General features: G+C 54.0%; 3 protein-coding genes across 3 annotated transcripts in view; all 3 read left to right on the forward strand.

The window, feature by feature from the left end:
* The window catches only part of GGTG_12148 (hypothetical protein), a gene marked incomplete at its 5' end in the record, with an annotated part of 7,445 nt that extends 3,557 nt beyond the window's left edge, over positions 1 to 3,888 (forward strand). The window contains 4 exons of the mRNA XM_009230041.1: positions 5 to 542; positions 772 to 999; positions 1,170 to 1,221; positions 2,162 to 3,888. Of these exons, the coding sequence (XP_009228305.1) occupies positions 5 to 542; positions 772 to 999; positions 1,170 to 1,221; positions 2,162 to 3,874 (2,531 nt within the window). The 3' untranslated portion in view covers positions 3,875 to 3,888. The remainder of the gene's footprint in view (positions 1 to 4; positions 543 to 771; positions 1,000 to 1,169; positions 1,222 to 2,161) is intronic.
* Positions 3,889 to 5,088: 1,200 nt separating this feature from the next.
* On the forward strand, positions 5,089 to 7,586 carry GGTG_12149 (hypothetical protein; the record flags this gene model as incomplete). Its single annotated transcript, XM_009230042.1, has 5 exons — positions 5,089 to 5,319; positions 5,591 to 5,612; positions 5,894 to 6,368; positions 6,600 to 6,934; positions 7,135 to 7,586. The coding sequence occupies 5 exons, from the start codon at positions 5,089 to 5,091 to the stop codon at positions 7,584 to 7,586; spliced, it is 1,515 nt and encodes a 504-aa protein (XP_009228306.1).
* A 2,650-nt stretch (positions 7,587 to 10,236) lies between these two features.
* On the forward strand, positions 10,237 to 11,854 carry GGTG_12150 (hypothetical protein; the record flags this gene model as incomplete). The annotated part of the gene is made up of 2 exons (XM_009230043.1): positions 10,237 to 11,570; positions 11,638 to 11,854. The coding sequence occupies 2 exons, from the start codon at positions 10,237 to 10,239 to the stop codon at positions 11,852 to 11,854; spliced, it is 1,551 nt and encodes a 516-aa protein (XP_009228307.1).
* Positions 11,855 to 12,213: the final 359 nt, after the last annotated feature.

Below are 12,213 nucleotides of genomic sequence, written 5' to 3' on the forward strand. Positions count from 1 at the left end.
CCAGAGTTAGAGGTCAAGGAAGAAGATAGTGTCCGCGCAGCAGTTGCATATTGCAAGATTGCGATTCAGGCTAAGCAGTCAGCTGGCTACTGTGGCCTAAGGTCATGGATAGCATGGGCTTCAGCTAATAAGCTTATCAACCTTGAGAAGGAGAAGGCGAACAGAAAGCGCAACCCTGAAGATGTGCTCAAAAAAGCGCATGCAGAAGTCGCTACCTTGACATATGGTGCGTTCAAAAATCGCCTTTCAGAAGCAGGAAAATTGGAAAATTTGGGAGCATTTATGGCCATGCTTCCCTTCGATGGACAACTGGACGACGGTATAGCACTTCGGGATTACCAAAGGGTTGGGCAAGACGAGATGGAACAGTTGAAGGAGCAGTCAGCGAGGGGCATTGGTTCACAATTGGCAGAGGTGGCGGACGAATTTCTGACAGCTTTGCGGGAAGGCAAGGCGTACCCCAGAAGGGCTTGGGAAGATGCCGCTGAAACAGAACTGGTGAAATCAACTCTGCAGCACCAAGTGGAGCTGCTTCAGCGCGTGTGAAGCTCAGAGTGGCGGCCGCACGGACAGCAGCGGCAGGATGAAGAAAGGAAAAAGATTGCAACAGTTTTGGTTACTTTTTTCTCGAAGGCGTTGAGGCTGGCGCAGAATGACAATTCAATCTCATTCTAATTGGTTGTGTAATTAGTCAGCACGTCAGCCTGGGCTGACGTGCTGACTAATCGATGCTTGGTGGCATTTATCGGTCGATGCTTTGCTCACCTCGAGGTCAGACCTGGCCGATTTTGGAGGCCCAACGACCCGTGTTCCGGCAGGCGGTACCAGCACCCCGCCGCCCTGGCACCCCGCTAGGAGACACAGCTCGGTCAAGGCGGCTCATGACAGCGGCCAACCCCTGGAGCGACGCACGCTACGGCGCACGCGGATTCAAAAAGTACTGTGCAGCAGCTGGGTTGGCTTCCACCCCTGCTTTGCGGCGTGTGGGGAGGTTAATGCGTAAGTAATTGGACGCCATGTTTTTAGCTGGAAACATGCTGCGGCGGGCGCGCGGAAACGCGTAAAAAGCAACCAGGAACGCGACCACGCTGCGTGTTTTACCGGAAAAGCGGATGTATCTGCGCCGCGTATTGACGGAAGTCTTCACATGCTGCCACACAACTATTCAGCGTGCATGGTGAACTTCCAGCGGAGGGTGGGAAAGGTTGCGTGCTGCTCGGGGTGAGTGGTCTGATAGCGCTGCAAGTCGCTGTCTAAGCAAAACACCCGGGTGCGGTTATGACGCTGCTAAGCCTGAGTAGCGACATGTACCTCCGTGACCTCAAGGGAATAACACGAGAAGCGGAGGTTCGGCCGGTACCGAGTAGCCCACGGGTGACTGTCTCAAAAAGCCATCGCGAACGTCAAAGTCCTGGACGGATGCCCAAGAGTCCTTTTGCCCGACATTTCCCTGCCCCTTTCCACGCCTCTTTCCATGCCCCCTCCTCCATGGCCTCTTTTCATAGCCTCTTTTTATGCCCCTCCTCCGGCCTCTTTTCGTGGCCCCCTTCCATGCCCCCCCTTTCAGGCCGCCCGCCTTGCAGGCTGGACAAATCCGCGATAAGGGATTCGCGTTTATTGGATGGGGCGCCCTAACGCGTTGTCGGCGAGTCAAAAAGAGCGACCTTAGGATAGGATGCCTGAAATGGACGCGTTCGTGTCACGGCCAGTAGGAACCTCTAGGGCGCACGGGCCCTGGATTAGCTAGATTACATCAGCACCCACAGCACCAAATAGAGAGCCGCACGCGCCCAGGCCTTTGGCCTCAATTCCTTGCCAATACATCTCTTGGCCTCGCTTTGGCGCCTACCCTACCTGCGTGATACTGGCCTTCCATTTGCTGCAAGCAACATATAATACAATGTCGGCCATTCAGCAACTCAATCAGATTGAACTCCTTATGCGGGAATGCGAAGCAGAGAAACGGGTCCAAGATGCGCGACTTCAGCAAGAGCAAGAAAAATTGGAAAAAAGGCTCGAAGAGATTAAACAGCAGCGTAAAGCTGTGGGGGAGGAAGTGGCGCAATCGTATATGAAACGGATCTTTTCCGACCTCGCGGTATGGTGTCTGAATCCCGTTCTTTCCATCGATTTAATTCTGACATTGGGACTGCCACGTTAGGGTACCCAAGCTCTTGAGCCCCCGGCATCTCCTAATAAAGGACGGAGCACCAGCAACCGCCTGCCGAGCGACGGATCGGGTCACGACGATGGGCCGGAAGACAGCGACAACGACGAGTCGGAAGACAACAAGGAGCCGGAAGACGACGGGTCGGAAGACAGCGACAGCGACGAGTCGGAAGACAACACGAAGCCGGTGCACAACACGAAGCTAGTGCGTAACACGGAGCCGGTGCACAACCGCGACGAACCAACGAGTGCGGCGTCGGTTTCGCCAAGAGCGCGTCGAAAGCGCGAGCTTCCGACGGAAGGGAAAGGCGATCTCGAGCATCCTAGTAAGAGGCGTCGAAGAGGGGGGGAAGTAGGCCGTACGAGGGTGAGCAGAGTGGGGGAGGCAACGAGCGACGGGGTCGAGAAAACGGTCAGTTTTGAGGAGGTTCGCGATCAACACCGTATTATTGCATGGCCAGCAGCTTCCCCCCACTTCTACACATTACGGTGCGAGAACCACGGCAAATTTTTCGACAGCAAAGATCCTGTCCAGGGAGCTGGCAAACATCTTAGCAAAATCCATGGTACAAGCGGGACACACCAAAATGCCATTCGAGAGCTTGGCTTCCGTGTGCAAAACTGCACGCGGGAACAGGTCGGAGAAAGCAACCGCGCAATCGATCAGCTCAACGCAGTGGATAAGCCCAACGCAATCGACCAGCCCCATCGACGTATTGTCAAGGACCCAAAAGCCAGCATCCAACCCACCCATGGCAAGTTCTACCAAGTTTCCTGGTCCGCCGGCGCGAAAACCCGTCCCGGCACTCCATACGTCGCCTTGTGCCTTCCGACTGGCGATTTCGACATAGTGGGCATATCAGGCTCTATTTCCACCACAGGCCTGGGAATTTGCATTCCCAGATGCTATCGCACTCGCGCGGAAAATATCCTGGAGTGGAACGAGGGTTACCAGGATGGCGGTAAAAAGGCCTACTATCGCAAATTTCCCTTCCTGTTTTTCACCAGCGATGTTAAGGTACCTTCTGAGGGTAAACTTTCTATCCCCGAAAAAGGGAAGGTGCTTGCGTGGGTATCCGCAAGCGATATCCAACAACTCGACCTCAACGACGAGACCGCCCTTCGTCTTTCAGGCTATGCGGCTGCGTTGGCATTCCAGAAATTGCGCTGCCAAAATGAGCAAGCTGTCGCTATCAACAATCAGTCATCTACAGAGCCAGACTCTCGCAATGCTGGAGATGACAGCGGGTCTGGAGATCACAGCCGGGACGGCATTCGAGAAGTTCCCGCAACTAGCCTCCGTGCAAGCGGCTCCGAGTCCAGCGGGCACGACCCGCACGCAGAGCAGCTAGCGGCTGAAGCTCCGCGATCTAATGCTGGGGATGACAACGGATCTAGAGATCACAGCCGGGACGGCAGTCAAGAAGTTCCCGCAACTAGCCTCCGTGCAAGCGGCTCTGAGTCTAGCAGGCACAGCCCGCACGCCGAACAGCTAGTGGCTGAAACTCCGCGATCCGAGCTCCGACTTGCAGACTGGGTAGATAGTTCGGCCAATTCCGCGCTGGCAGCCCTCAACATTATTGGACAAGGACCTGACTCACAACTGGACCAGAGTGCCCGCACCCAAGAAGCTCCGACACCAAGAAAGGGCTGCGATGTGGCGGAAGGCAGAGGTCGTTTGGACTTCATCTTAGGCAGGAACTAGATGCAAAACGCAAGAGAGCCAGGACAGACGGGTTCGGCAAGTGCGGAGGGAGGATGCCGATTTTTATATGCAAGTGTAGGTGAAAATTCACAGAGCATCGAATTTCAACGCTTTGCCTTTTGCAAGCCTGGAATGGAATAGTATGAGCTGGTCGGCAGGATATAAAGCACCCCTCCCACTGCTAATGATTTTAATTTTCGACAGTTTAATCTTCCCTAACGATATTTCATGTTTTTCGCGTTGCTTGTACGATTCTGGGTGGCCCATAAAAAGACTGTCTCGACTGCGGACAAACACAGAGATGGTTACTGCCCGAAGTTGCAATGGCTGCCGCTGACAGTGCATCGCTGGTGGACAACGACTGCAAGGGACCCACAATGCCCCGCCACCGTGCCGACCGAGCCATCGCAGCTGCAGCCTCGAGTACCACATGCGAGTCACCAGGCGATTTCGACTGATTCGCTGCGATGACCAGTGGGTTCGCTATCATAACCTACTCCTCAGCCCGAAACAGTTGTTATAGGTTAGGGCTGTGGCCCTACCCTGGCACCAAGGCTTGGCCTTGTAACTTGTATATAGCTCCCGACAGGCCTCGAGGATCCTGTCAGCTAGATTCCTTCCTTTGGTAGTTGATTCATCCCACCTCTTTGGCTCCCTACAGCGATCCCCCTTAGGCCAGCCTATCACAACAGTTACGTGAGGCGGATTGGGTCGGGAAATTTTGGTTAGAGCTATGCCGGCTTGTCGGCATCAGCAGCTATTATCCACAGCATATCACCCCCAGACTGACGGGGGCACAGAGCGCGCGAACCTGAAGAATATGATTAACCGGCGAGATGAAGTATCACACCGGGTTCGGCCTGAAAGATATCGCCGGCGGGGCTGCACGGGTTGTGCTGGACAGGCCTGGAGCACGGTGGTCAAGACGCAACATTGGCGTCATCCGGCCGGCCTCCAACGCCCCATATTGTGGTGATCTGGGGCTCAACGACAACTCCGAGAATTCCATGGCTCGCTGACGTAGAAATGTCGTCACCATTTGATGTTCTCACGCGACCCACGTCAGGCTGCATTTTATAAATTCCCCATTATATATGGGGTATCGCTGCGGCTCCTTGTTATAAAAATGCTCACATTGCGTAATGTCACCAGGCAAGCTTTAGTCAATACACTCCCCAATGTAGAGCCATTGGAACCTTTTCGTTTTGGAAGAAATGGAAGGCATGTCCAAGAGGAAAAAGGCCGACGGCTGGTCGGAGGAGCAGCGTGTTTCCATGTACATGGTGCACCATGTCTTTTTTCCGCCCCAGCTGCCCAGCGAAGACGACTGGGACGCCGGATTGGAGTTGCAGTTGCTCTCCACTCTACTGGACTGCCTCGAAAGCTTCGCGTCTTCTTTCACCTCTTCCAGTCAGCGCGGTGCGGCCAATTCCAATGCTGCGATGGTACGTCGTATGATACGCCAAGTTCAGAACCATGAAGGCACCCTCGACGTGGACCAACTGGCTGCGGCACTTAGGGACCTTGGCGAATCTGGTAACGTGGTTCACCACCGAGTGGATCAAACCACCGTGTGGATCACCCGCAAATACATACAGAAAATGTCAGTGCACTTTGTTCAATTTAATACAAAATTTTATAAAAATTTAATCCGTTATTATTAAGCATATTTCTTACGTAAATTTTTTTTACGATTTTTAATATTACTCCTTTTAGGTTAATTTGCATGTTGTACACAGTGTGTTACACAATACTACAAATTAACCTAAAAGGAATTTTAATAAAAATCCGGAAAAATCATTTTTATAATTGTTATAATGTTGAATATAACTGTATAAATTTTTAAGAAAATTTATTATAAATTGGCCGAAGTGCACGGTCATGCACGGACGATCTTTGTATGTGTTTACGGGTGATCCACTCGGTGGTGAACCACGTTATGTTTCTTTCGTTTTGCACTACGTTATCCTCAAGGAATAGCACCCATAAAACTAACAACCTTCTCCAACGGTATTATAGGAGGAGCCGTTGCTCTGCACATCTCTAGTCAGAATGCTGGAGTCATCGTTAGCAGGCAGGAGGATTCGGTCCATTTCGAGGTCTTCGAGCTGTGCCCTGAGAACCAGACTGTCATGGCGTCTCCAGGCAGGCTCCGCCGTCAGTTCCCAGATGTCTCCTGCCGGGTCCCGCTCAACAAGTTTTGCGACGCAGGTTTCCGAGCAAACATTGCGTTCAGCCTGGCGACGCTGAGCCAGCAGTCTCCGCCGGGCATCCGCCCACGGGTGAAGAAGGCAAGTCAAACCCATGCCGAGGATCGGGATACCGTCGACCCCATGTGGGTTACCGAGTGGCTCATCTCCGGCGTTCTGGGCCCCGACTGCGAGATTGTCGGCGGACAGGGCTTCTGGAAAAATGTCCGGGACGTCGTCCTTTGGAACAACAGCTTCATGCCATGGCGCAGATCTCCGACTTGGCTCCTTGCTCGGGTCGCTATGTAGCTCATCTTCTCCCGCGAGTCGCATGCCTCGGATCCGCTGTACAAATCATTCGTGCTCTTCTTAACCGCCTCGATCCTCAACAAGACCCCGGCTGCGCACCTGTCCAGCGACCATATGCACATCATGGTGGCCAAGATTGCCCGGCGCAAGCACAAGCTCGCGCTAGTTCGCACACAGGCGGACGAGAGGATTGTCCGATACGTTGACGGCTGTATGAATAAGGCTAGGGCTGAGCTCGCACGCCGCCAAGAACGTCTGTTCCATGACCCGGCCCCAACCCTTCATATCGCGCAGCTTGGATCACTCGATTTCGCCCAGGATGTCGTCCACCAACTGCCAGATGTTGACAAATTCGTCAAGTCGATCCCGGATCGAGAGAAAATCATGCGCCAGACCGAGTTCTGTCGGACTGGGCACCCCGCGGAGTTCAAGCCCGACAGGTTGCCCACCTTCTCCAGCACAACTCCAGAGTATATCACGGCCACTCTCGCCGCATTCGAGAAATGGGTCGCCGATCACCTGGATGCGTGGATTGTGGCCCATGCCTCGGATTGGGATGCATGTATGTACTGTTTTGGCGAATCTTCTTTCCTTACTCCTGAGGCCTTTCCCCACTCCCTGCTCCCGTTGCCTTTCCCTGTTCCCGCCTCATTTCCCCGTTCATATCACCTTTCCATGTTACTGTTACCTTTCCATACTCCCAAAACATCCTATTCTTTGGGCTCTCCAGAGATTTTAAAGGCTAACTCCAAAACGCTACAGGCGCCAAGCTAGGCACTCTCATGAAGACGTACCAAGGGCTCGCATACACCGACTACGCAAAGAATCCGGAAGGCACCTCTGTCCTTGTCCTAACGGTGCTTGAGCTCTGGATTGCCTGCGACAAGTCGGCTACCGCCCTCGACTCTCTTCTAAAGGAATACAGCCCGCGCGTGCCGGCTCAGCTGCTACAGTCATTGCTCCTTCCATATCGGGACCAGATGGTCCGTCTTGAGAAGGCTGAGCTCTATATCCTGGAGCGAACTCGGACTGCCGATCCTTCTCTGCCCCCATCTTCCAGTCCTTCGCGAGCGCCCGGTCCTTTGCCCTGCGGCACTACTCTACGTCTCCAAAACTCCAGGAACTCTACCGCCGGATCACGAAAGATGCGGAAAATGCTCGAGCCAAGAAAGTCGTCCAACTCGCCCGACTTCAGGACAGCTATAGAGACTTGAAGAGCAGGCACGACGGTCTTGTATGTGCTCAAGTGCGAGTCTGGAACCGTCGGTGGAGGGACTACATATGGGTACATAACAGGAACTGCAACAAGTGCTCGCTCAAGTCGCAGATGGACAACCTAAAGATTGACATCCACGAATGGCCACTTCCAAAAAATTCTTTGGCTGCTCTAGCAACAGTCTTCGAGCTAAGCTCGCCAGACTCTTTCAGCTCGTGGCGAGACGCGACGGCATTCCTCGTGTTGGACGTGCTGCATTGTCGCTACCAGCCCAGCACTCGTGTTTCGGAGCGTCACCTCGATGGATACTCCGCCCTCTCGGCTTATGGTCATGGCCAAACACGACTGGGATCTCAGCGCATCTCACTGTGCTCCTCAACGAAGCCCCACGCTGTCACGCATCGTAACGCGAGGCATGTCGTCGGACTGGGAAAGCATAACGTCTGCCTCAACAACGGAATGAGCTACGCCTTCTACGACAACTCCAGTCGACAGTATGTCGATCAAGTCCTGGCCATCGAAGACAAGCCTGGCCGGTGCATGTACAGTCTTCCCCCGCAGTCCCAATGGCTGGAGAAGTAAGCGTTATTTTGGCGATTTCTATTCCCCCCTCCTTTTCATTTCCCCTTCCATTTTTCACTGGAGCCGGCCGGCGGATTTTAGCCTTCGAAGAGCTCCCGGAGCCTTACCCCATTCCCAAGACACCCTCACTTTTGCTCTTCAAACTTCAAATAACGTGGTTTACAAGCGAGTCGGTCACACAAGCGAGTCGATCAGTTTCGGTCGCGACGCGTCGCGTCAACTTTCCACCCAAACATCTCAACACCTACGCAATGGATTCGCAATCCAAAGAATCCAGAGTGATCCTTGCCTTGCTGGCAATCGAAAATGATCCGAAAATTAGCATGCGTGCTGCAGCGAAGCTTTACAACATTCCCTACTCTACATTGAACGACCGACGCCGCGGCCGGATTGTTCGATGCGACAGCATGCCCAATTCTCGGAAATTGACGGAATCCGAAGAGGAGGCGCTTGTCAAGTACATACTCGAGCTGGATTCTTGCGCATTTCCTCCCCGGCCTTCTGGTGTTGAAGATATGGCCAACCGACTGCTCGCTGAACGCGACGCGGGCGCCGTCGGCAAGAACTGGGTCGCGAACTTCGTCAAGCGCCGCGCAGAGCTCGGTACGCGCTGGATTCGAAAGTACGATTACCAGAGGGCCAAGTGCGAAGATCCCAAGCTCGTTTCTGCGTGGTTCGACCTTGTACGGAACACTGTGGCCAAATATGGCATCCTAAATGACGACATCTACAACTTCGACGAGACCGGCTTCCTTATGGGCATGATCGCCGCCGTTATGGTCATTACAACATCGGAAGGCCGTGGCAAAGCAAAGCTGGTCCAGCCTGGTAACCGGGAATGGGCTACGGTCATTCAGGGGGTTAACTGTTGCGGCTGGGCAATCCCCCCTTTCATCATCGTCAAAGGGCAATACCATCTGGCCAATTGGTACTCGGAGACCGGCCTTCCACGCGATTGGGTCATTTCAACGAGTGCCAACGGGTGGACTACGAACGAGCTCGGCCTGGAATGGATTCAGCATTTCGACAGGCACACTGCATCGCGCACAAAAGGCACCCATCGTTTGTTAGTGCTGGACAGCCACGAAAGCCACCACTCGACGGATTTCGAGCTCTACTGCCAGGAACACAACATTATTACGCTTTGCATGCCTCCGCATTCGTCTCACTTCCTTCAGCCGCTTGACGTTGGGTGCTTCGGCCCGTTGAAAAAGGCGTACGGTCGAAAAATCGAAGACCTGATGAGGTTACACGTTAGCCACGTAACCAAGGTCGAGTTCCTTTCGGCGTTTAAAGCGGCATTCTTTGACTCCATAACCGAAAGAAATATTCAGGGAGGTTTCCGAGGGGCTGGCCTTGCTCCTTTCAATCCGGATTCGGTTCTGGAAAAGCTGGATGTAAGGTTACGGACTCCAACTCCCCCCAAAGAGCCCCTGAACGACGCCGAACCTTGGACCTCCAAGACGCCCCAAACAGCCAGGGACGCAACTTCGCAGTCCGAACACATCAAAACTCGGATCTCCAATCACCGAAGCAGCTCTCCGTCACCCATGCTAGCGGCTGTGGACCAGCTTGCGAAAGGGACGAGTTCGATAATGCATCAAGTGGCCCTTCTTAGGGCCGAAGTTGCTTCGCTACGCAAGGCGAACGAAGCATTAAGCAAACGCCGGAAGGCCAAAAAAACACGTGTTCGGCAAGGAGGGTCACATACTGTTGAAGATATACGAGATGTTTTGGACCAGCAGGAGCTAGATGGGCAGCTACAGCAAGAAATGCGCGACCATGGGGGTCAGGAAAGGAGGGCGACGACGACTCGTCGGCGATGTGGCACCTGCGGCAAGACCGGACACAATGCGCGCACCTGCCAGGAGGAAGTAGAAATGTCCGATGTATACAGTTCCGAGTAGTTTGAATGGATTCCTGGCGTTGTTGGGTTGGCATGCGCGTCGATTGACCGGAGGTCGGGTGTGGGTGATCGACTCGCTTGTGTGACCGACTCGCTTGTGAACCACGTTACCGCAAAACTGACTCCAAAATTTTACAGGTACCTCTTCAGGCCCAGTACCATGCCGGAGGGACAGCCTCCCAACGTCGCCATTTCGAATCAGCACGAGAAACCGGATGACTTCTCCCTGCCCGAGTTCAGGGCGTTGGTTTCTGTCCTTCTGGGTCACAGGATACAATGGCAGAACATTCTGGTCGAGCTAGCCATTCCTTACGTCGACTTCCGCAAGGATGAAACAAGCCTCGTTCTCTTCCAGGCCATGTATCAGGCAGGGCCGCCAAGCGAGGGGTCGGCTCTGAGGCAGGGGAACCACGCCTTGGACGATGCTGGTTTCTCCCACGAGCTTCTGCATCGACTTCGTGAGGCAGCGGGACGAATCAAGCAAAACTGGGAGTCATCTCAAGCTTTGTTTAGCTTCATCTGTGTCGCCACCCGTGTCTTATCTCTTTCATCGGATACAGATGTACACGAAGCCTGTTTGCGGTTTCTTCTCGAGACGCGTCGCATCGCCTTTGGCTGGCTGAAGCAGGTCCGCGCCGAGGCACAGTCAGCGACAGAGGAAGGCTTTCGTTTGGAACTGCTCGGCAAGACCGCAGAGATCGCTCTCATCTGTATCGCAAGCTTCGGCATCGACGAGCATCATCTTCAGGTGCTGTTGAATAGCCCTGAGGACGCATCGACGCTGATACAGTGCTCCATCAGTGCCCAGGAGTGCCTTCGACCGGAGGACCTCGAGACGCGTGGCTCACTCTTGTCGCTCATGATTTTCCGCTGGAAACGGGTCTGCCATCGAGCTTCCCCAGTCCTCTCCCAGGTGCTCACGTCGGCGGAGAGTAGGACCGTACACAGGAAAAAGGAGTCGACACAGGAGATGGCAACACACAGCGGAGATGCGAGCATACTTAAGAAAGAGGAGTTTACACAGGGTATGGGAGGACACAGTGGGAATGCCCTCGACGATGCCATCCTTCAGTCCTGGTCAGAGTACCACAAGGGAAGTCAGTGGAGGCCTCGATCGAAGCCGATGCAGCATTGGCTGGAAACCGAGACGGCCACGATCCAAGGCAGCTCGTTGGACGTGAACTTCAACCTCTTGACCGGAGAGCTGCTCGTCAATGGACTTCCCCTATCGCGACTTCCACCTGAGTATGAACGTCATCCAACCTACCGGCGTCTCTTCAGCAACACAATTCTCTACGTCATGCCATCCAACATGCCTGGAATGCAGTTTGGACTTAAATCAAAAGTCGCCGGCTACACCGTTTGCCTTGGGATGCAGATCCAAGATCTCGTCATATCTGCCTGCGGGGAGAACGGAGTCACATTTCAAATCGTCCCTGCCCGACTTTTTGAGAGCCTCCTCCCCGAATCGCTCGTCCAGGGCTGTACCCACTGGTACAACACGTTCAATCACACCGTCGAGTTTCGCCCCGTCCAGACCTCTTGGCAACCTTCTTCAAAGGATATCTGGACTCTGTCGAGGGCAGAATCCGGAGCTGGTTGGCAGCTTCGCAAGGGCCAGCGGCAGATGGTCTCGCGCCGTTGGAACATACCGCGCTCCACCCTTCAACGCCGACTCCAAGGAGGCCGGACCATGCGGAAGGCCAAGGAACCCTTCCAACGCCTTTCCGTTGAGCAAGAAAGCTTTGTTGCTGACTGGATTTGTACGGAAGAGATAGCAGGGCGCGCTCCAACGCGAGAAATGGTGTGAGAGTTCGCCGAGATGATACTATCTCCGGGCCCCAAGCTGGGGAAACGCTGGATCGACGGCTTTTTCGCACGGAATCCTATAATCACTACCAAAGTAGGCCGTGCCCTCGAGGCCTCTCGAGCCAAAGAAGCTACCAAGGCCGAGATCGACGCATTCTACGGCCGTCTTCGAGACGTTGTAGCCGCCCGCAATATTAAGACGGCAAATATATGCAACATGGACGAGACTGGAATTCAAGAGGGGGAATCACGGGCAGGAAAAGTAGTAGGGTCGGCCCTCACAAAGGCTACAGAAGTCAAGCAGTCAGATTGCACCACGTGGGTTACG

This window comes from Gaeumannomyces tritici (assembly GCF_000145635.1).
Source record: "Gaeumannomyces tritici R3-111a-1 unplaced genomic scaffold supercont2.8, whole genome shotgun sequence".
Lineage (NCBI taxonomy): Eukaryota > Fungi > Ascomycota > Sordariomycetes > Magnaporthales > Magnaporthaceae > Gaeumannomyces > Gaeumannomyces tritici.